Below are 25,171 nucleotides of genomic sequence, written 5' to 3'. Positions count from 1 at the left end.
AATCATTATTTGGCATAAAGCACATCTCCATGACAAGTGCTTTGGGATGTCCTAAAGTAATGCAAGGTTTGTTTTGTTTCTTTCTTCCATCCCTCCTTCCCACTAAAGAAAGACATTGTACAGTTTCACCGCATGAAGAGCAGAAAGGGAATCTCCAAACAAGCTATGCTTTATTCAGTGGTGAAGGGTGGGGGGGGCGGGCGGTGGCAGCAGGGTGGGGGTGTGGTAGCAATGTGCTTGGGAATAATGGTATTTCAGGGATTGTTGTGTTGAGATAGCTCCTGCATTGTAATGAAACTGCAGTATCAGCTTTAAATTGCTCTCATGTGGAACTATGAACCAGCTACTACTGTTTCAAAGAGCATGTTAGATGACAGCTTCTGGGATTGATTGGCAGCTTCGAGATGACAAGAGATAGTAACTCTTCACTCAGCCGTTTGCAGTGAGATGTTCTAGGACCAGCTAAGATCAAGAGTAGGAGAGAATCTATTGGGTTAACCTTGCATAGTGAGCTACCTGGAAAATAGGACCAAACTCCATCTGAGTACGAACACCCAGAATGTTCACAACATGTTCAGTGAGGCAATGATCATTTTTTTATTTTTCAGCTTGAAAATTGTTTTAAATATATGATTAGGCAACTGGGAGTCTTTGCATTTATTAGTTGTTTTGCATTGTTCACTTTTTCAATCATCCTTTCATATTGCAAGTGATATATAGATTGGTTTATGCACCTGCTAGTCACAGAAAGAAAGAAACATTCGCATTTACATAGTGCCTTTCACATTCTTGGGATGAATCAATGTACTTCATAACCAATGAGGTAATTTGAAATGTAGTCACTGTTGTAATTTAGGCAAACACAGCAGGTTAGTTGCACACAGCAGGTCCTACATTCAACATTTAAGGTGAACAATGTTAGCTGATGCATAAATATTGCCCCTGCTCCTCTTTGAAATAGTGATATCCGATCTTTAGCCTCCAAATGAGTCCATTGTCTCATCTGAAAAGTGAAACTTCACCTGTGCTGCACTAAAGTGTCAGCCTCACATTTATGTACCTCCTTGTGTGCCCTCAACACCCCAAAATTCTTCAATTCTTATAAATGACTTTTTGAACGGTGGGAATTTTCATTTTGTTGGGGTCTAAGGGCTGACAATTTGCAGATACGAACATATGAACAGACGAATTAGGAGCAGGATAAGGCCACTTGGCCCCTCAAGCCCGCTCTGTCATTCAATGAGACCATGGCTGATCTGAATGTAACCTCAACCCCACATTCCTGCCTACCCCCGATAACCTTTCACCGCCTTGTTAATCAAGAATCTATCTAGCTCTGCCTTAAAAATATTCAAAGACTCTGCGTCCACCACCTTTAGAGCAAGAGAGTTCCAAAGACTCACAACCCTCTGAGAGAAAACATTTCTCCTCATCTCTGTCTTAAACGAGCAACCCCTTATTTTTAAACAGTGACCCCTAGTTTTAGATTCTCCCACAAGAAGACATCAAGACAACATCCTCTCCACATCCACCCTGTCAAGACCCCTCAGGATCTCAAAGGTTTCAATTAAGTCACCGCTTACTCTTATGAATTCCAGTGGATAGAAGCCTAACCTGTCCAGTCTTTCCTCATAAGACAACCCGCCCATTCCTGGTATTAATCTAGTAAACCTTCTCTGAACTGCTTCTAACGCATTTACATCTTTCTTTAAATAAGGAGACCAGTACTGTACACAGTACTGCAGATGTGGCCTCACCAGTGCCCTGTATAACTGAAACATAACCTCCCTACTTTTGTAATCAATTCCCCTCAAAATAAATGATAACCTACTGCTTTCCTGATTACCTGCTGTACCTGCATACTAACCTTTGTGATTCATGCACTCGGACACCCAGATCCCTCTGAATCTCAGAGCTCTACAGTCTCTCACCATTTTGATCATAAGCGTCCTTTTTATTCTTCCTGCCAAAATGAACATTTCACTTTGTAGCCTCCTTACATCCTCTTCATAGTTTACTTTCCTATCTTTGTGTCATCAACAAATTTAGCCACCATTCCTTCGGTCCCTTCATCCAAGTCGTTTATATCAATTGTAAAAAGTTGAGGCCCCAGCACTGATCCCTGTGGTGCACCACTCATCACATCCAGCCAACCAGAAAAAGTACATTTATTCCAACTCTCTGCTTTCTGTTAGCTAACCAATCTTCTATCCATGCCAATATGTTACCCCCTACACCATGAGCTTTTATTTTCTGATGTGGCACTTTATCAAATGCCTTCCAGGAATCTAAGTATAGTACATCCACCTTTATCCCCTTTATCCACAGCACATGTGACTCCTTCAGAAAACTCAAATAAGTTGGTTAAACATGATTTCCCTTTCACTAAACCGTGTTGAGTCTGCCTCAATGCCTTGAATTTTTCTAATTGCCCTGCTATAACATTTTTAATAATAGTTTCTAACATTTTCCCTATGACAGACATTAGACTAACTGACCTATAGTTTCCTGCTTTCTGTCTCTCTCCTTTTTTGAATGAAGGAGTTATATTTGCTATTTTCCAATCTAATGGCACCTTTCCCGAATCTAGGGAATTTTGGAAAATTAAAACCAACGCATCAACTAATTTACGAGCCACTTCTTCAAATGGTGAAGCCCATCTGGACCTGGGGATTTGTCAGCCCGTAGCCCCAACAATTTGCCCAATACCACTCCCCTGGTGATTGTAATTTTCCCCAAGTTCCTCCCCCCTTCCATTTTCTGATCTACAGCTATTTCCGGGATGTTATTTGTGTCCTCTATAGTGAAGACTGAAGATAAATACCTGTTTAATTCATCTGCCATCTCCCTACTTTCCATTATCAATTCCCCAGGCGCACTCTCTATAGGACCAATGCTCACTTTGTCAACTTTTCTAATTAAGAACCTATAGAAACTCTTGCTATCCGTCTTTAGATTACTAGCTAGCTTTCTCTCATACTCTAATTTTTCCTTTCTCATTAATCTTTTTATCATTCTTTGCTGTTCTTTATATTCTTTCCAATCTTCTGACCTGCTACCCATCTTTGCGTAATGATATGCTTTTTCTTTAAGTTTGATACTGTCTTTAATCTTTTTAATTAACCACGCATTGTGGGCCCTCCCCTTGGAACTTTTCTTTCTCATTGGAAAGTATGTACTCTGTGCATTCTGAAATATCTCTTTAAATGTCTGCCACTGATCTTCTAATGACACATTCCTTAACCTCATTTGCCAGTTCACTTTAGCTAGCTCTGCTTTCATGCCCTCATAATTGCCCTTATTTAAGTTTAAAACATTAGTCTTGGACACACTCGTTTCTCCCTCAAAATGAATATAAAATTAAATTATATTATGATCGCTGCTACCTAGGGTTGCCTTCACTAGGAGGTTATCAATTAATCCTATCTTGTTGCTCAATAGCAGGTCTAATCTAGCCTGCTCCCTGGTTGGCTCCAGAATGTGTTGTTCTGAGAAACTACTCCGGAAACATTCTATGAACTCTTCATCTATGCTACCTTTGCCCTTCTGGTTCTTCCAGTCTATAGCAAGGTTCCACAATGAGTGAATGGCCAGTTAATCTGTTTTAACAATGTTGGTTGGGGGATTGCATCTTTCATGTCCACCTGAACAGACAGATGAGGCCTCAGTTTAATTCTTCATCTGAAAGATGGCTCCTCCTATACTCCCTTCACACGACACCAACATCGCAGCTTGGATTATGTGCTGAAATTCTGGAGTGGGTTTGAACCCAGAACCTTCTGATTGAGGTGAAAGATCTGTCACTGAACAAAACTAATACGAAGTGGGAGTTTTGAAAAACACTGTGCTTGGCATTAGCTTTATGTTTCTAAGCTACGATATCCTCTTACCAATATTTGCATTTCCTTCCTGTTAAAGTGTCACGGGCATATTTCAATAAATTAGCAAATGACCTTCTCCCATGTTTCAGAATTTCCATGTTACTCAAAATGTAATAATGTCATGTAGATCCATTCAGTGATACAGAGTCAAGACTGCACAGTAATAGAGCTCTGTTACTTTTTCTGCTCAGGAAAGAGAGAGAGAGAGTTATTCACCGAGGGGTTAGAGGTTCACATGAAATTGGCCAAACCAGTGCAAAAAAAAATCAAGAAATTTCAGGCACAAGTTATGTCCAGGACAAATGGATCTCCTGCAATCCTTTGTGCCAGTTTAAAAAATATTTCACAGTGAGCTGGCCCCACCCACAAAATGGCCACTCCCTTGATTGAATTAATCACTCTGATGAGTTTCGTTAATTGTGCCTGTTTGATGGCCACTGAGGAAAGTACTGAATTTGAGCTCTTTTTTAAGTGCACGGATACGAAAAGGCAACTTGTAAATATTAGAAATCAATCTACACAAGGAACTGACGACTGTAGACCAGTGAACCGACTAAATGCTTCTCTAAAGTTTTAAAGTAATTTTCAATTCTATAAAATCAGGTCACTGGTAGGTATTGGACTAAACACGGTGATTAAAGATTTTCAAGCGTGATAATAAAAGACCACCGACTACCACGCAGGAGATCCAATTAGGTCTCTCTAAATGGTATTTCACTGACTTTTCAATTTAATTCCTCCAGCAAGGCTTTGAGTTGAGAACAGCTGGATGCAACAGGTAAAGGTCCTTCCAGGCTTGCTTGTAGGCCAAGAGCAGCAGGAGCCCTTCCTCACCTCGCCCCACCCCAGACCCCCAGGCTTACCATTAAGCAACCCCTTGATCCATTCCTTTCAATCGCCTGACAGCTAACGCACCCCCAGGTCCATGATCAGACTATTGATGAGCAACAGCGGGAGGTGCTGGTAAAGTGGCACTGTCACTGGACTAGTAATAAAAATCAGGAATGAAACCATTGCCGATTGTCGTAAAAACCCATCTGGCTCACTAATGTCCTTTAGGGAAGGAACTCTGCTGTCCTTACCTGGTCATGTTACTCCAGACCTACAGCAATGTGGTTGACTCTTAACTGCCCCCTGAACAAGGGCAATTAGGGATGGGCAATAAATACATGCCCACCCATGAATAAATTTTTAAAAACTCTCCCTGAACCTTGATAAAATCCAATGTCCCACTCAACTCCTGACCTTGGGGTAGATGGTGGCGTAGTCACTGAACTAGTCATCTAGAGGCCCAGGCCCTGGGGACAAGGGTTCAAATCCTACTATGGTAGCTGATGGAATTTAAATTCAATTAATAAATCTAGGATATAAAGCTAGTCTCATTAATGGTTGTAGAAACTCAACTCCTGATCTCCCATTGCTCTCATGTGTGACTCACCTGACCAACAATATCCAACGCCACCCCCCCCAGCCTCTGATGTCCAGTTCACCTCCGATGACTCACTTCCCACCCGACTTCCAATGTCCAACTCTCCCCCTGACCTGCCACCCCGCCTTGTGTGACTCACCTCCACTCCACTCCCATCTTGTGACCTTCAATGTCCAATTAAACCCCGACATCACCGTGCCATGCCTGACTCACCTCTGCCCTGCGCCGCCTTACAGCATGATAGCCTTTCAGCCTGGCTGGCTGTCACTGGGAAAACAATGCGAAAAATATAAAATCACGTTGAAATAGGATCTCCGGGAAACCCATACTTCCAAGTTTGCAGGTTGCTAAATCTGGTCCCTTCTCGTTTACCACCTTCCAGTTTTTGTCAGGGTCTATGTCTCCATGTGAGAGGGATGGGATGATGGCACATTCTTTCTCTTTGGATAAAACTAAAAAAGCCGGAGGAGCTCGGTGGCAGTTTGATCCTCCCGATACTCTTTTAAAATACTTAAGTCAACAGACCACCTTAAGTGAGTCAGCATTAATGTTAAATATATCGCCAACCAGAAAGTTCAGGCCTGGCTTTGTAAATTGGCTTTCTAATCAGTTTCCTCATCAGTGCTCCTTTAATCAATTCGATTGCTCATAGCCTTGTTTTGGATGCTTTGAAGCACTGACAATTCATCTATTAAACGCAAGAATGTCGTTATTGTCTTTCAGGATTGCTGGTGGACATAACTCAAGATTACAGGTACATGTACATTGTGTGTGGAAGCATTGTGATACTAGCCAGTATCTATTTGTTCATTGCAAATGCAATCAACTACCGGCTCCTGGAGAAGGAGAAGAGAATGGAAGAGGCCAACATGAAGGCACCACCACATGATGCAGAACTAAATGATATCTGTGATAATGGCACTGATGATGTTGAAGTTAATCCCCAGATGCTGTTGGGAATTTCTTCTGAGAAGGAAACTGATATTTAACACCACATGCTGCCCTGATTTTGTTCCCAGTATGCACTTGGAATTGAGCGCCAGAGTTTTAATTTCACTTCAGAATATAGATATGTCAAACCCCAGATAGATATCCAGTTTTCCAACAGGGGTAAGTATTTTCAGCTGCATAAGCATGGTGTCATACATTAAACCTTGTGTTCCTAAGGGGTAACCCTTTGAGTATCACTTGTTACCCTAGTTTATAATTCTTCTGGGAGAAGTCACAGATGATTCTGCTTTTGTCCTGCATTGTTAATTAAATATATCCTTATTTAGCAGGAAAAGAGAAGAATGATGAATTCATAATGATTAAAATGCAGAACATAGTCCTTCAACTTTTTCTGTCCCAAATGTTCACCTCTGTAACCTGCCATAATGCAGACATGTTAAATCCAGATCTTAATAGTTGCCACTAAACATTTTTAATAGTATGCCAGCAAAACAAATGAAGCCTGTAATTTGTTCCTGATTGACCACAATTTTTTTTACCATGTACAACTTTTAAAAAATGTTACAGTCTAAGATACCTGTGCTAAGAACTACCTTAATTAAAATATTAAGGCACTGTTACAGCAGAATCAAGACTGCATGCAAAAGAATCAGTAATTATAAACTTTGTTCAGAAGAGGGCACTAGACTAAGAATAATTGAAGATGAGCTCCTGTTCTTCCTCATGAAGAAATAACCCTTCCTAATAAAGTCTCGATAGACTTGAACCCACCCTTTCATTAAGTTTGACTTTCAAGAAACCTAATGAAGAGTGAAAAGGCCTTGCCTTTACTGTTCTTTTGTTTTGCGATTAAATAGATTAAAGCCTGGTAAACGAGCTAAATTAAGCTCTGCCACTCAAAAAGATTTTAACTAGATATAAGAGAGAGCTTGAGGGACAGGGGCCCTTAAGCCTAGATTTTCTAATCAATGTTGTTTTAACACTGGCGGTAACCTCTCTAATTTTAAAATAATGCCAATCAGAAAATCTAGGCTCGAGTATTCATCTGAAAATGAAATCAATGTTGAAATACTCTAGAGTTTAAAGCTCTGAAGTGAAATGAAGTTTGGCCAATTCTTAGTGACAGAAGCCCACAGCATCACACTGCCTCATGTTTTGTCACCCATTGACACTGTCAAACTTTGTTCGATAATTGCTCCTGTGAAGCACCTTGAGGTGTTTTTCTACATTAAAGGGGCTATATAAATGCAAGTTGTTGGTGTTATAAATTGGCAGTCTCACTCAAACTACAGGATGGCTAGTATCAAATAGATAAGTAGCATTGGCACATTCTTGGAAGAGATTGGCACATTATTCGCTGTTTGGTGCTGGGGCATTTAATTGGGGCAGAGTGAAGTGAGCTTTAAAATCCAATTACCTGCACCATTTCTGATCTGGAGGTGCTAATTGAAGGCACTGGGTGCCTGAGTGTTAAAATATTCCATTACCTTGCACCAAAGCTTCTCTTTACCTTCAGCATTATGTCACTCAGGAAAAGCCTTAGTGTTTTCTTGAAGACATTTTGTGCAACAATTCTATTAAATCAGGTCGGTGCCATAAGTTTTGATTTTAACTAAGCTTTTTAATTTGTATTTAAATGGTTCTATTATATTTTCAAGATACAGGACAGAATTTTATGGTGCAACTGTTTTTACTTTTCTAATAAAAATCTATCGTATAATAAAGTCCGCATTCTAAGCAAGTAAATGGAGTAAGTGAAAGGCCTCAGCATCGAGTAAACTCAGCTCATATCACGTTGGCTTAAAGAATTGCAAGTGAGCAACTTGGTACAACTCTGTTGATTTTCGCTGCTTCTCAGTGGGGAAGTGTCTATCATTCCCAGCCTCTCCTTACAGCAATACAAATGGAACTGACAACTTGGAGATAAGCGGGCGCTGTCACGCCCCACTGTGCCACGCTTACTTCAGTTATGAATCTTATGCACTGATCCATGGTCACAGTGAGATTAGGGCTGGGGTGACCTTTAGATACTTCCCAAAGTTAGCACTACCTCTTTACTTCTTAGCAACAGTATAATTAGTGACCAGGAAAATTCTAAAAGTACCTGCAGTATTTGGTATTTAATATAAATGTGGGCCATCAATTTTTCAGTTTCAAACACAACATCATGGCACAATATACGAGGCAATTTAAAGCTAACTAGCTGGAGGGGAAACCCATGGGATTGGCTGGAATGTTGGTTTTACAGTGCGTGCACTATCACTTCTCATTGACTTCAAAAGTCAACAAGCTGTAAAACCAGTTTTGCACCTAGACCCTGTCAGTTTTCAACTGGGCTAGTTAGGTTACAGTTGCCCCCAGAATGTGTACTGTGGATTTACTTTTCCAACCTCAACATGCTTTTCAAATACAAGCGCTATCTTAATAATTGAAGATATGATGGAAATAGAGAAGCAATGATAGCCCCGTCATATCACCTAGAAAATAATATTGCAGCCCAAAACAACATTCTTGATATATTGTGGCTCGTGACCCTGACTGCTCTACTTGGGCAATCCAGTCAATACTATTTGATTACAGAAAGAAATAATTCATGGAGGGAAGTCTAACGAATGGTCAACATTTTGCTTAAAGAAACATTCCTACGTGACTGTTCAGTGGAGTCCAGAGTGTTCTCTATTTTTCAGTAACCGAAAGCAACCTAAATGAGTGGGAGCCACCAGGAGAAGCTCCACTTCCTGGTGGCTGGTGATTGTGACTTTTGGCTTTGCTCTCCCACAAATAGGGAATCAGTTTTAATTCCCCTCAACCTCTGGTGAGGTTTTACTGATACATAATAAAAACATGTTGAAGACTGAGGAGTGAGAACCATTGACCAAAATCAATGGACCATTTTGGCAGAATTCCAGTGCATGTGCTTCAAAACAAACAACATATTGGACATCACTTCTCCGCCTTTTAAATCAGATTTTTTTGGTGTGAAAACAGCCATTTGCAGCATACCAAAGGACTCATTTCTTTCATGGTACTTATTCTTGGCTTCATCTTTCTTCAAACAGGATTTATCTACTAGTTAAATCTTCCAGTAATGTGTGGTCAACGAAGGCTTAATCACTCGAGTTTTGTAGGAATGGGTTGCTTTGAATTGCATGAATGTGTCATTATTTAGAGACACCCCAATTGCAGAACAGAAAAAGAGGTAGCTTTCATACATTCTTAAAAGTCTCCACCACTGTGGCAACTTATTGAACCCAGTAAACAGCAGCAGAGCTGAATGTTCCCTGCATTCAAAATGTTTCATACGGACGGACCAATATATTAACCTCCTTTGTAGGTACACCCTTAGACTTACAAGTTAATAGGCTGCTCCCTGAACGTATTAATTTCTGCTTGAATAGTTAGCTTCATTTGGATTTGAAGCAACATCAGTTACAGCTGGCCTCCCTTTTTGGAATGAAATAAATGCAACTTATTCGCAGGAGTAATATTATTTTTCCCCCATCCTTTATTAATAATTATGAGACAAATGCTGAGTTTACTATAAGCAGAGCTGAATGTGATTGGTTGGCTATAATGGTTGACACATCATTCACCAATGGAACTTAGAGGCAGGTACAATGGCATCAAAGAGCTGAGAAAATGTGTCACAAGCCTTCAAGTGCTAGCAATTTAAAGGGATTTACACAGACGTGATGCACAGTCATGATGTTAGTGTTGTAATATATTCAATAGCTATTCCAAAAGTTCAAATTAAAATAGAAATACTCTTTTAACATTAACATGAATTGTTATCTATTATTTTAATTGTTGAAATGTGCAAAATGTTCATTTGCCACAAATGGGCATAAGGATATGAACAGGCAAAGCTTTCAGATAGAAGGTATAAATGTACAATTTATTGTCAACTCCATGATAAAGTGCAGAGGCTGCATGGTGTGTCTGTTGTGTATTATTTAGATCTGTATTGGATGAAAGGAACCCTGTCTCTTTACTCGGAGAGTAAGGCATAGAACTAGCAAAGGCGGATCTAATGATCAGCTCTAATAAAACAAATTTTTTTCCTGTGCAAATGTATTTCGATTTCCTGAAAAGAATAACATTACCATTGCTTTAAAATCAAATTAAGTCTAAGTCTACCATTTTAGTCTCTGGTGGAGTTGTCCACCATAGTAGCTAATCGAGGCTTGCTCCCATGTCACGCCTTCCAGCTGCCAGTATGGGACAACACTGAGCCCATTCTAAGTCCCGCCGCCAGAGGCATTAGTGTAAAGGTACACAGCTGCACTGCTTACAGCAATCTCTTGATGTTTACCTTGCTGGAAGGAGACCAAGGATATTGGAGCAGACCTTTTAAACAATGAAAACAATGGTGGGCTTTCAAATACCTGCTGACTATAAATTTGTCACTTCCTTGGCGATGATCTAACGCTCTGGGATTGAATAGTTGTTAGTGAAACAGTATTGCAGCCATTATATTAACATGGGATGGCAGAGGAGGCACAATAAGATCTCTTGTTTTCGTGTCTGAATTTGCAAACGATTGTTCATCACCCTGTTGTAGAACTATGGGTGGAACATTCAGCTTCAGTGGGGAGTATAACAGTCAATCCAGTGCTACCCCTCCTCAAACCCAAACCCCCCCCCTCCAAACCACCCCACCCACCATCCTCCACGCCCATCAAGGCTCAAAGTTTCAGTGCAAACTTCTGCAAGATCAAGCTTTGCTCAGGATGGACTCAGATAAATGGCCTGTTAATGTGTTTGTATCGAAGGTTCTCACCTGTGAGTCTTCCTGCAGTGAATCCCCAACTGCTCTGGGTTAACTGGTTATGCTAAGTAGAGGCAAACTACTTTCCCTAAGTGAAAGTGGAAGACATCTGGAATGAGAGGACAGGGATATGTGATTAAATAGAAGAGATTTGGGATTTAGAGCAGGAGAAACCTCTTTTGCCCAGAGGCTGTGGAATGCACTACTGGAGTTAATGATTAAAGCAGAGACCAGATCAACATTTGAGGATAGATTTGTCAGATGGCTGAAGGAAAAGTGAATAAAGGAATCTGGACAACAGGGTGGGCACATGGGACTAGGAATACTGGTCATGTGCAGGATAAACACCAATATGAACTGGGTTGGCTTGTTTCTTTATTGTGATTTCTATGCAATTCTAAAGGTGACTCACAGCAGCTTGTCTTCCATACTTCTAGCAGCCATTTTAGAGGGTCATTGGCCTCAAAGGAGAGCTTCAGGCTGCCCAAATAACAAAAAGAAAAGTGATTTTTTTTTAAGCCCTCTCGCTTTGTCAAAATGTTGAAGGTCTATTACCAACTTCTCAGGGTGTTTAGCAATGAGGAATAAATGCAGACTAGTCTGCAATTCCCGCTTCCCAAGTACAATTCTTCTTTAAATGACCATGGTATTATAATTCTAATTATTTATTCTCCACCAGTAGCATCTCTTTGGAAGTGAAATCTTAACGACAGCCAGCAGAACAATGTCTGTGAGGTGGATAACAGTGCCCTAAACCTCTATAGAAAGCTACAGTGCTGCACTGTGTACATTGTGGATTGGTAGAGGCAATTTGTTTGATAACTACCTTTCCAAATATCAAAATGAACTGTTTTTTTTTAAGTGAAAATACTGACATTTTGTGTTTCTTTTTTGTAGAAAATGAAAAGCTGCTGAAAAGCAATCTTTGTAAATATCGCTGTGGCTTTGAGGAGTTATTGCAATATTTGTAATACTTCCTTCCAAAGACACTTCAAACAGACCTGTCAGTGTGTTAAAACTACACAATTTTCTGTGCACTTTCATTTCTAAACACAAAAGACCATGGAGTGTTATTTTTTATGAGTCTCGCTTTCTATCCGCAACCAAGTATATAAAGTTTTTCCTACTAAGCTTTTTGAATGTGACTGCCTAGGATGACTCTTTCAAAGTGTTTCTAGTTCCTTGTTTAGCGTAAGGACGCTCGTGAGTTTAGTGTATGAATTTATGACACATTCCACCGCTGCATTCTTAAGATTAAACACCTCATGCACCAGAGGAAGCACCAACAATTGTTTTGAGAGTAACCTACCTTTAAAGAGTTAGACGAATTGGAATTCTTTTGGCCATTTTGTGATTGCTGGCAAGAACAACGTTCCCATTTTACTTTCTGGTCACTCAGGCGCTCAACTCAGGCTGGAGTGAGCCTCAATCCACAGATCAAAGGACATAATAATTAGACTTAAATAGATTACCAGGCCCCAGCTATAGGAATCCCCATCAGAATAACCAAGTGTAAATTCCAGCCGTTAAACTGTACATGTAAATCCTTCAGGATAAACTGGATACAGGAAATGGAGGCATTATGGTGATGCAGTTGATCATGCTATTGTTAGGTTAGGATTTATTTCCATTGTCAGGGTAACGCATAGGAAAATAAGGGGTTTTGCTGCTTCTGCTGTGCTTGAGAATGTTGGGCGTTGGTATTGGGCCTAATGTAGGGGAAACCAATCAATTCCCAGTATTATTGTCCCTCGCGTTGTGATCAAATGAACAAGACATTACAAAGATTGACATTACTCCATTTACTTGGTCTGTATATTTCGGTACTGCTAAAAAAATAGTTTTTTTGTTGAAACTTTTAACCTTGCACTCATCAGGGCAATTCGCAAGAAAATACCAATGTCAGGGAAAACAACATATTTATACTGCATGAGAAGAGAGTGCTGATTGGTTGGCAAGTGGACTTTGATTGGTAGAGGCATTGCCATGGATAATGCACAGTTGATTGTGACTGACAGTTAACTGCCAAGCATTGTTTGAAATTTAAACCAGGCAGCTTGACTCTGATTGATCAAGACATTGCGCTGGGGAATGAACCAGCGAATGTCTGTCACTGTGACATTCACTGGTTCATTCTCCAGGGCAATGTCTTGATCAATCAGAAAGGTTGGGACTGTTCTCCTTGGGGAGAAGAAGGCTAAGAGATGATTTGACAGAGATGTTCAAAATCTTGAGGGGGCTGGACGGAGTAGGCAGGGAGAAGCTGTTCCTACTCGTAAAAGAATCAAGAACGAGAGGGCACAGAACTGAAGTGATTTGCAAAAGAAGCAAACGTGACGTGAGGAAAAACTTTTCATACAGCGCGCAGTTCAGGCCTGGAATGCACTGCCTGACAGTGTGGTGGAGGCAGCTTTAATCGAGGCATTCATGAGGGTTTTAGATTATTATTTGAATAGATACATTGTGCCGAGGCATGGGGGATAAAGCAGGGCAATGGCACGAGGTCATAATGCTCATTTGGAGAACCGGTGCAGACACGATGGACTGAATGGCCTCCTTCTGTGCCATTAAAATTCTGTGATTCTGAGGGTCAAGCTGCCTGGTTTAAATTGCAAACAATAAAAAAAAAGTCTCTCTTTTCAGCAATACTCAAGCTCTGCACTTGTATATTTAATTCTACTTATAAAAACCAACGTTAAACATTTCCAGATCGTGGAGTTGGATATAAGATACAGAAGATTCGTGCACTTTTCAAAGAGAGAATGGAATATCCAGAACTGGAAGGGCTACTGTTGTTTATTGAAAATTATTGATATTAATGTTTAGTTTAATAAAATTATTGGTCTGGAATAAATTTCTTGTTCTTGTGGCAAATTGAGGCCTGACATTGTAATTGCTGTTTTGCATGTATACATTTGCTCAGTGCATCACATAAAAACACAAATATCTTTTATCGTTATTGTTGCAGCAACAGTAAATATGGGATACTGAAGCTTTTTTTTCTTGTGGCTATACTAGGAAAGAATGTGTCGTGAAACGTGTCAATAAATCCAGAAGCCATTCCTGTTCCTGGTGTCTTTATATGTATATATCTATTCATAGTTTGTATAGATTTAGTTAGAATTAAAAATTCCTTCTATTACTTTTTATTCTAAATGCAATAATTTGATGGTGTAGCACTGTGAATGGGTTGCGAAACAGTAGGGAGAATTTCTCCATCGGTGGGCGGGAGTGGGCGGAGGAGGGCACAGAGTCGAGCGCCGCTATTTTACGCGGGCGGGCCAATTAACGCGCGGCCGACAGTGTTCAGCACTTTCTGTGTGGACAGGGGAGGAGGCAGAGTCGGGGCCTGCGCAAACCAGCACAGGGATCTCCCTGAGGCACAGAGCTGCCTCAGGGAGATTAAGTAGATAATAAAAGTTTTTAAATAATAAAGTAAAAAATGATTTAAACATGTCCCCTCACGTGACAGTGTCACATGAGCTGGGACACGTTTGTGAAGTTTGCAAAAATTCATTTCGTATTTTATAAAACCTTCGGAAACCTCACCCCACCCTTGGGTGAGGTTTCCTGAAAAACGCGAAGGCCGCTTGGGCTCCTCGCCTGCCCGCCTGCCTTCAGGTTGGACGGGCAGCGTTGTTCATAAGTTAAATTACTCTTTTGATGGCCTTGATAGGTTGCTGACAGTTTGGCGGGCGCGCAGCCGCCGACCGAAATATCGAAATTACACGCGATGATGTCGGGACGCACGCCCGACGTCATCGTGTGTCATTTTACGCGTCGGCGTATCAGGCCCGCCCCCACACGCCGACCGGAAGATTCAGCCCCGTGTTTTCGTGCCAAAGGTGGCAAAGCCGCATACAGGTATAAACTGAAACCCAAGTATTGCTAGTTAAAACTGCACTTGATTAGTGATCAGTCTTTATATAGCAACCACCATTTCTGTGGGACCAGTCTTGTATGTACTTACGTAGTGTAGAGTCTACAAAATAGATGAGAGCTGATAAACCAAGATCTTTTTGAGCCAAATGAACACAATTGACAGTAATTTCCATGGGAGTTGTTCCCATCACCTGCTATCAGCTCGGAAGCTTGGTGGAAACCCAAGAGATGTAGGCGTAAAGGGCCATTTACACCCTTTCTCTTAGCCACCCTCTGCCAAAGCTGGGGGAGGAGATTGTGAGAACCCCCATGGAAATTCTATCCCGAGATGCACTACTTGCAGGAGCGGGAGAAAAAAACTGGGAGACCTGGACCTTGTCTTGCTGCTGCTGGATCACAGAGCAAAATTGACCCAGCCATGCAGTCTGCTACCCATCTTCCCAACTGGTGCTAATCTATCTGCTGGTATTAGGAATGTTGTGACATGTAGTTCTTTATTAAAGCTAGTAGTGAACTCTTATTTATTTTATTGATTAGTCTAGGGTACCTAAACTCGTCTTGATAGGAGTTAGACACCCAACGTGTGTTACCAAAGGTCCAATGGCAATGTTCAAAGTAAGTCTGTGTAACATTTTTGATATCAAAGGGATAACTTTCTGACTTCCAGTCACCGGCAGCAGGTAATGGAAATGGAGCTAAGTTTTTTGGACAGAAAATTGTGTGCACCGCGTTTTTAAAGTGGGCAGTTATTGAGAGATCAAGAATGAGGGGGCCATAGACACAAAATTAAATGGAAGTGATTTTGAATGAAAGACAGCGAAAACCTCTTCACCCAAGTGAGATGTGAGACTGTGGAATTCACTTCCAAGATTAGTTCGTCAAGGCAGAAACCATGGCAACCTTCCAAGATCAGGTTGGCTTTAGGAAAAGCGGGTGAAGGAATATGGTAACAGGCTGAGTAAATGTTTCTATGGTCAGGTAAGCATGGCTTGTTTCCATACTGTAACGTTGTATCTGTATGACTTCCCCTGACAGAACTGAGAAGTCAGGAAATTACCCCCAAGCTGTAGATATAAACCTGTTAAGAAAATTTTTAGCTATTAAAGATATCAAGGGGGATATAGGGATAATGCAGGAAAATAACATGATGTAGAAGAACAGCCATGATCTAGTTGAATGGCGGAGCAGGCTCGAGGGGCCGAATGGCCTACTCCTGCTCCTAATTCCTATGCACCTATGTAAAAAGAGATAATGGTAGCTGTGCAGTAAAATTAGAGTTCAGACATATATTTGTGCACTTAGTTTCATTAGACAGAGAACATATCTCAATGAAGTAATTTATAGATTATGCTGAAATAAAGCACATTACCAAAATGTATATTATTCTGTAAAATAATAAGTGTGATGATAAAACCTTCCTTGCCACGTACTGCAGTCTGCAAATGGAGTGATAGGAGAGGCAGGCTGTGTGTTACCAAGAAACCCAAGCCCATGGATAGTCTGGTTGTGCAAGCAGTAAAGTCCCTGCCTCCCTGAAGTTCGAGCCCCTTGCCCCCCCCAGAACTGGCACTTGACGTGGACGCGCTCGATTTGCGGGGAGTTCAGTCCATTCTCCGTGGGTCACCTGTGTGGGGAGGAAAAATCGCTAAGTGCTCTGCACAAGCATGTTCATGTTGCCAGATTTGTAAGTGAGAGTGATGGTAATTCAGGAGAAACCTGCTGCCCTAGTCTGTTTGCGTGGTGGTAAAATGGGCAGCAATGGCTGGTGAGGAAGGAAACTTTAAAAGCCATAATGACATTTATTTGTGAAATAATTTTGTTTTCTTTTGTCTACTGTATTATTAATGCAGCGCCTGTGCCTCAAAGCGACCAGCCTGCACTGCGTGGCCAGATAAACCAGATATTATATTACAAGGCTGTGCAGACCACTTCATGCTTGATAATTTGACATCAAAATGACTTCTGTCTGCAAATGTATAATGCCCAGACATGAGGCCATTTCTGGCTCAAGCTTTTTATTCCCTGATTTGTTTCCGACTTTGTGTTATGCCATTTTAAACATTTTGTATTCCCTTTCAGTGATCTTGTATTTAGCAATACTCCTACGTACGAATTATGCACCAGATCTTGAGAAGAACTGAAAATGTATTTTAATAAAGTGGGCAAAACTGTGCGCTCACAAAAATGAACTGATCTGTATTGCTTTATGATTTTCAATGTTTTATGTAACATTTATATTACTGTAAGTGTTTATCATTATACTTAGTTTTTGCGCATTGAGTGAAACATTATTTGGTTTCCTGTGTTAAAACAACATCATCCATTGTCTTTCAGTTATAAATCATCTTAGCTCAGGGGTGTCTTGAACAACATGAAAGAATATTCCTGTTATTTGCAAAATCCAATATTTTAATAAATATTTTGATTTTCTGATTATCTTGTGCTATGACTTTGTTTCCAATGATAAGAGGAAGAACTATTATTCAAATAGTTTATTTCATAACCACGGGATATCCAAAGGTGCTTCACAGCGATGACTGCTGCTGAAGTGCAGTCACTCGTCGTTGACTTGGCAAAAATGAAGTTGTGACTAAGATGAGGGAAAACCTGGGAAAGCTGGAAATCTAATATAAAACTGGAATGCTTCACGGCAAGAGAGTGAGCATGTAAAAGATTGAGCTGTAAAATGCTGAATCTATAGAAAGTCCTCATAAGACTGCATTTGGAGTATTGTGTGTAGTATTGGGTTCTACACAAGGATGGCGTGGCAATAGAGAGGGCACTGCACAGGTTCACTAGATGCTGTCTGTTATGAGAAGATACAAGCACGTTTCTGGCTATGACCCATTTTACGGTGTGTCTCACTGAAAACTATGGCCCGAATTTTGCCCTTGGTGGGCGGGCGCAACCAGTGGGCCCGCAACCGGTCGGGAAATGGACCGCCACCCGCGATCGGCCCCCGACCGCAATCTGATGCTGCCTGGCCAACAAAGGCCAGCCCAGCTTGAAACATGCCCCCCCCTCCCCCAATGGTCGGGAACGGGTGGGCAGGGGCGGGTGCCTGTCTGCTGCTGGGTCCAATGGTGACCCGGTGGCCAGTTTAAAAACGGCACAGGCAGCTCCTTGAAGGCTGCCAGGGAAGAAAGTATCTTCTGTGTTGTGAACGCTGAAGTTGTGGCATCAAGTGCGGCTGGAGACGTCAGGTGGGAGGGCACTCAGCCCCCCCCAGTTTTCGGACGAGCACCTTGCGTTCCTCCTGGAGGAGGTGGCTGCCAGGACAAACGCCCTCGACCTCAGAGATAGAAGGAGGAGGTCACCGCGCCTAATGAAAAGAGCTTGAGAGGTGGTGGCAGCACAAGTCAGCAGCCACATGGGTGCAATGCCGCAAAAGGTTTAACAACCTGCTGCGCATGGGAAGAGTAAGTACCCTGTTACATAGAAACCAGGAGCAGGAGTAGGCAATTCAGCCCTTCGAGCCTCCTCCACTATTCAGTATGATCATAGCTGATCCTCTATCTCAACGACATATTCCCGCTTTCTCTCCATACCCCTTGATGCCCCTAATATCCAAAAAATTATTAATTTCTTTTTTGATTATGCTTAGTGACCCAGCCTCCACAGTCTTCTGTGGTAGAGAATTCCACAGGTTAACCACCCTCTGAGTGAAGACGTTTTTCCTCTTCTCAGTCCCAAATGGCTTGTCCCGTATCCTGAGACAGTGGCCCCTGGTTCTAGACTCCCCAACTCCCCAACCAGGGGAAACATTCTCCCTACATCTAGTCTGTCTAGCCTTGTTAGAATTTTATATATTTCAATCACACCCCCTCTCATTCTTCTAAACCCTAGTAAATACAGGACCAGTCGAACCAATCTCCCCTCATACGACAGGCCTGCCATCCCCGGTATCAGCCTGGTGAACCTTCGCTGCATTCCCTCTATGGCAAGTATATCCTTTCTTAGGTAGGGAGACCAAAACTGCACACAATATTCCAGGTTTGGTCTCACCAAGGCCCTGTATAACTATAGCAAGACATCCCTACTTCCAAACTCAAATCCTCTTGCAATGAAGGTCAACATACCATTTGCCCTCCTAACTGCTGCTGCACCTACCTGTTTACTTTCATTGACTGGTGTACGAGGGCACCCAGATCCCTTTGCACATCCACATTTCCCAATATATCAACATTTAAATAATACTCTGCCTTCCTGTTTTTCACACCGAAGTGTATAACTTCACATTTGTCCATATTATACAGCTTCTGCCACGTGTTTGCCCACACACACAACTTGTCTGAATTGCTCTGAAGCCTTCTTGCATCCTCCTCACAACTCACAGTGCTGCCCAGTTTTGTGTCATCAGCAAACTTGGAAATATTGCATTTGGTTTCATCATCCAAGTCATTTATATGTATTGTAAAGAGCTGGGGCCCAAGCACTGACCACTAGTCACCGCCTGCCAACCAGAAAAAAGACCCATTTATTCCCATTCTTTGTTTCTGGCCTGTCAACCAATTTTCAATCCATGCCACTATATTACCTCCAATCCCATGTGCTTTAATTTTGCCCACTAGCCTCTTATGTGGGACCTTATCAAAAGCCTTCTTGAAATCCAAATACACCACATCCACTGGTTCTCCCTTATCTATTCTACTAGTTACATCCTCAAAAAACCCCAGTAGATTAGTTAAGCATGATTTTCCTTTCATAAACCCATGCTGACTTTGTCTAATCCCATTAATGCTTTCCAAGTGTTCTGTTACTATGTCTTTTATAATAGACTCTAGCATTTTCCCCTCTATTGATGTTAGGCTAACTGGTCTAGTCTGTAATTCTCTGTTTTTTCTCTCCCTCCTTTTTTAAAAGTGGGGTTACATTTGCCACCCTCCAATCTGTAGGAACTGCTTCAGAATCCATAGAATTTTGGAAGATGACCACCAATGCATTCAACATTTCCAGGGCCACTTCCTTTAGTACTCTGGGGTGTAGATTATCAGACCCTGGGGATTTTCAGCCTTTAACCCCATTAATTTCTCTAGCACCACTTTTTTTTTTACAAATACTGATTTTCTTCAATTCTTCCCTCTCACTAGACCCTTGGTTCCCTAACATTTTTGGGAAATTATTTGTGTTCTTTTTTGTGAAGACAGAACCAAAATACATGTTTAATTCTTCTTTTTCTTTATTCATTCACGGGATGTGGGCTTCGTTGGCTGGGCCAGCACTTATTGCCCATCCCTAGTTGCCCTTGAGAAGGTGGTGGTGAGCTGCCTTCTTGAACCGCTGCAGTCCATGTGGTGTAGGTACACCCACAGTGCTGTTAGGAAGGGAGTTCCAGGATTTTGACCCAGCAACAGTGAAGGAACGGCGATATATTTCCAAGTCAGGATGGTGAGTGGCTTGGAGGGGAACTTCCAGGTGGTGGTGTACCCTTGTCCGTCTAGGTGGTAGTAGTCATGGGTTTGGAAGGTGCCGTCTAAGGAGCCTTGGTGAATTCCTGAGGTGCATCTTGTAGATGGTACGCACTGCTGCTACTGTGTGTCGGTGGTGGAGGGAGTGAATGTTTGTGGACGTGGTGCCAATCAAGTGGGCTGCTTTGTCCTGGACGGTGTCCAGCATCTTCAGTGTTGTAGAAGCTGCATTCATCCAGGGAAGTGGGGAGTCTGACTTGTACCTTGTAGATGATGGACAGGCTTTGAGGATTCAGGAAGTGGGTTAGTCGTTGCACGATTCCTAGCCTCTGACCTGCCTTTGTACTTATATGGCTAGTCCAGTTCAGTTCCTGGTCAATGGTAACCCTCAGGATGTTGATAGTGGGGGATTCAGTGATGGTAATGTCATTGAACATCAAGGGACGATGGTTGGATTCTCTCTTGTTGGAGATGGTCATTGCCTGACACTTGTGTGGCGCGAATGTTACTTGCTACTTGTCAGCCCAAGCCTCGATATTGTGCAGATCTTGCTGCATTTGGACATGGACTGCTTCAGTATCAGAGGAGTCGCAAATGGTGCTGAACATTGTGCAATCATCAGCGAACATCCTCACTTCTGACCTTATGATGGAAGGAAGGCCATTGATGAAGCAGCTGAAGATAGTTGGGCCTAGGAGCACTACCCTGAGGAACTCCTGCAGTGATGTCCTGGAGCTGAGATGACTGACCTCCAACAATCACAACCACAAGATATGACTCCAACCAGCGGAGAGTTTTCCCCCTGATACCCATTGACTCCAGTTTTGCTAGGGCTCCTTGATGCCACACTTTGTCAAATGCTGCCTTGATGTCAAGGGCAGTCACTCTCACCTCGGGAGTTCAGCTGTTTTGTCCATGCTTGAACCAAGACTGTAACGAGGTCAGGAGTGAGTGGTCCTGGTGGAACCGAAACTGGGCATCAGTGAGCAGATTATTGCTAAGAAAGTGCCACTTGATAGCACTGTTGATGACCCCTTCCATTACTTTACTGATGACGGAGAGTAGACTGATGGGGCGGTAATTGGCTGGTTTGGAGTTGTCCTGCTTTGTGTATACAGGACATACCTGGGCAATTTTCCTCATAGCCAGGTAGATGCCAGTGTTGTAGCTGTACTGGGACAGCTTGGCTAGGGGCGCGGCAAGTTCTGGAGCACATCTTCAGTACTATTGCCGGAACATTGTCAGGCCCATAGCCTTTGCACTATCCAGTGCCTTCAGCCATTTCTTGATATCATGTGGAGTGAATCGAATTGGCTGAAGATTGGTACCTGTGATGTTGAGGACCTCCGGAACAGGTCAAGATAGATAATCCACTCGGTATTTCTGGCTGAAGATTGTTGCGAATGCTTCAGCCTTATCTTTTGCACTGATGTGCTGGGCTCCTCCATCATTGAGGATGGGGATATTTGTGGAGCCTCCTCCTCCAGTGAGTTGTTTGAATGTCATATAGGGCTTGGCCAGCTCAGTAGTGGTGCTACCAAGCCACTCTTGGTGATGGACATAGAAATCCCCCATCCAGAGTACATTCTGTGACCTTGCCACCCTGAGTGCTTCCTCCAAATGATGTTCAACATGGAGGAGCACTGATTCATCAGCTGAGAGGGGGGGGGCGGTAGGCAGTAATCAGCAGGAGATTTCCTTGCCCATGTTTGACCTGATGCCATGAGACTTCATGGGGTCCAGAGTCGATGTTGAGGACTCCCAGGGTAACTCCCTCCCGACTGTATACCACTGTGCCACCACCTCTGCTGGGTCTGTCCTGCTGGTGGGACGGGACACATCCAGGGATGGTAATGGTGGAGCCTGGGACATTTAAGGTATGATTCCATGAGGATGACTATGTCAGGTTGTTGCTTGACTAGTTTGTGAGACAGTTCTCCCAATTTTGGCACTAGCCCCCAGTTGTTAGTGAGGAGGACTTTGCAGGGTCAGCAGGGCTGCGATTGCCATTGTCATTTCCAGTGCCTAGGTCAATGCCAGGTGTTGTGTCTGGTTTCATTCCTTTTTTTTTGTGACTTTGTAGCAGTTTGTTACAACTGAGTGGCTTGCTAGATGGCATTTAAGCATCACCCACATTGCTGTGGGTCTGGAGTCACATGTAGGCCAGACCAGGTAAGGAGGACAGATTTCCTTCCCTAAAGGGCATTAGTGAACCAGATGGGTTTTTACAACAATGGTTTCATGGTCATCATTAGACTTTTAATTCCAGATTTTTTATTGAATTCAAATTCCACTGTCTGCCATGGCAGGATTCACACCTAGGCCCCCAGAGCATTACCCTGGGTCCCTGGATTATTAGCCCAGCAACAATATCACTATGCCACCACCTCCCCGTTTCTTTGTTCCCCATTATAATTTCCCCTTTATTTAGATTCAGGACCCTAGTTTCAGATTCAACTTCTTCACTCTCCATCCAAATGAACAATTCCATCATTTTAGGGTCACTCTTCCCCAAGGGACCCCGCACAATGAGATTGTTAATTAACTCTTTCTTATTGTACAATACCTAGTCTAGGTTGGCATGGAGCAGTGTGTTAAAGTGTTAAGGCCTGGCCATCCCTCCTTGGAGCTCAGGGGTGTTAGAGTCTGAGTGTGAACTGTCAATGATGCCGGAGCTATAATAGCCATTGCCTACCCACAATACCACTGCACCATCGCCTCCCCATTTCTTTGTTCTCCATTATAATTTCCCCTGTAAGGGACCTACATTTGTCTTTGCTAATCTTTTTCTCCTCACATATTTATAAAAGCTTTTACAGTCAGTTTTTATGTTCCTTGTAAGTTGACTCTCATATTCCATTTTCCCCTTCTTGATCAATCTTTTTATCCACTTTTGTGATTTCTAAACTGGTCTCAATCCTCAGGCTTGCTGCTTTTTCTGGCAATTTTATATGTCTTCTCTTTGGGCCTAATACTATCCCTAATTTCTTTTGTAAGCCATGGTTGAGCCACCTTTCCTGTTTTATTTTTGCACCAGACAGGAATAAATAATTGTCGTAATTCATGCATACGTTCCTTAAATATTGGTCATTGCCTATCCACTGTCAACCCTTTTAATAAGGTTCCCCAATCAATCCATCATTGGCAACTCACACCTCATACCCTCGCAGTTCCCTTTATTTAGATTCAGGACCCTAGTTTCAGATTCAACTTCTTCACTCTCCATCCTAATGAACAATTCTATCATTTTATGGTCGCTCTCCCCAAGGGACAATAAGATTGTTTATTAATCCTTTCTCATTGCAAAATACCTAGTCTAGGTTGGCATGGAGCAGTGTGTTAAAGTGTTAAGGCCTGGCCGCCCCCACCGTGGAGCTCAGGAGTGTTAGAGCCTGAGTGTGAACTCTTGATGCCGGAGCTGGCCAAGGGGGTGAGCCCTGGCTTCTTGGACTGAGTGCCTTGTGGCTCGAAGGCCATGTCTCAGGTGTGCCCTGCAAGTCGTTTCTCAGGTGGGGTTGGCCAGGCTGCAATGGCGCTGCAGGTAGAGGGTGGACAAATCAATGATCCTCTGTCCTTTCAGAAGAAGATGACCCATAACAATATTGAAAGGCCGCGGACAGGTAGGGGCTCCCAAACTTCCTAATCCTATCCCGATTCGAGCAGGACCCTTGGAGCTAGAGAGGTGTCATGTACCTCAGTCAACCGGCTGCGGAGAGGCTGGGGTGTCAGACGAAGGTAGGGGTGCAGTGTACAGAGCTGAGACTTTCAGATGGTGCAAACATTCTTCTGTAGTCTTATCATTGGTGGGAGCCTCAAAACTGGATTCCCCATTGATCATTGAAAGAGGATGGCACCATGATGCAGATCTCCATGGTTCCACCAGGATGCCTGGCATGCACAGTGACAGTGTGATGACTTAAACTAATGACATGTTGTTATTCTCCCTTAGATTCTCCAGCACGCACTCAATCGCAGGTCCCCCGAAGAGCCACCCCTGATGCCAGAGGACCGCCAGGCTTCACATGCACCTGTGACACACTCGCTCTCTGAACCAGGCACCAGCACAGATACCAGCATCTCGGTAGGTGTTAGATCCACAGCTAGAATGTCGGAGCACTGCGGTGAGGGCGCTTCACACTCGCTTGAGGAGCAGGAAGAGGCAGAGAGTACCCAGGGCGCCGGCAGTCAGAGAACTGCTGGAGACCAGGATGATGCTGAGTCGAGGGCAGATGATCAGCCTCTGGAGTCATCTATTAGGCAGCAGATGCTGGTTGTCCAGCTGGATGTGTGGGAGGATCTGGCGGAGATCCATGACAATATGCGTGTCATGGTCTCTATTGTGGAGGAGTCCATGCCAGAGCATGAGCACTGCGGTGACCCTCATGGCCGTGCACATGGCCTCCTCCATTGAGAGAGTGGTGACTCTCATGGAGAGGCAGCTGCAAGAACAGAATCAAAGTTCCCGAGGTTGCGCTCGGACCTGCAAGCCCTCACACAGGCACTGACCTCAGGTGGTCAGTGCCAGTGTGGGAGATGGATGAGGCACCGAGTATCCCAGGTAGGTGCCCGTCCATCAATGGCGAGGGAGGTCCACAGTGACCTCATATTGGCACAAGAGCTGCTTGTTGTCTCTGCGGGCTCCTCTCAGGGCGCTCTGGATGATGGCAGCAGCTCCTCCACCCCTCCGCCAGTGACCATGGCATCTGATGAGGCTGCGGTGACTGGGGAGATGCCAGCCGTGGCACTGGCCGCTCCCTCCCAGGTAGGGCCAGCACAGACTCCATTGGTCAGAGGATGACTGCCAAAGTCTTCAAGGCCAACAAGATACCAGAGTCAGCAGGCTGTCTCCAAT

At 43.1% G+C, this 25,171-nt stretch overlaps 1 protein-coding gene across 3 annotated transcripts in view; it reads left to right on the top strand.

Annotated features, from left to right (window-relative positions):
• Positions 1-8,165, top strand: part of LOC144696487 (monocarboxylate transporter 2-like) — a 158,260-nt gene extending 150,095 nt beyond the window's left edge. For all 3 annotated transcript variants that reach the window (XM_078567839.1, XM_078567837.1, XM_078567838.1), the window contains one exon: positions 6,034-8,165. In XM_078567839.1, coding sequence (XP_078423965.1) covers positions 6,034-6,299 — 266 coding nt within the window. In that variant the 3' untranslated portion in view covers positions 6,300-8,165. The remainder of the gene's footprint in view (positions 1-6,033) is intronic.
• The last annotated feature ends 17,006 nt before the right edge of the window (positions 8,166-25,171 follow it).

Source organism: Cetorhinus maximus, chromosome 22 (genome assembly GCF_964194155.1).
Source record: "Cetorhinus maximus chromosome 22, sCetMax3.hap1.1, whole genome shotgun sequence".
Taxonomy (NCBI): Eukaryota; Metazoa; Chordata; class Chondrichthyes; order Lamniformes; family Cetorhinidae; genus Cetorhinus; species Cetorhinus maximus.
This window is presented reverse-complemented; position numbering and strand designations above follow the sequence as displayed.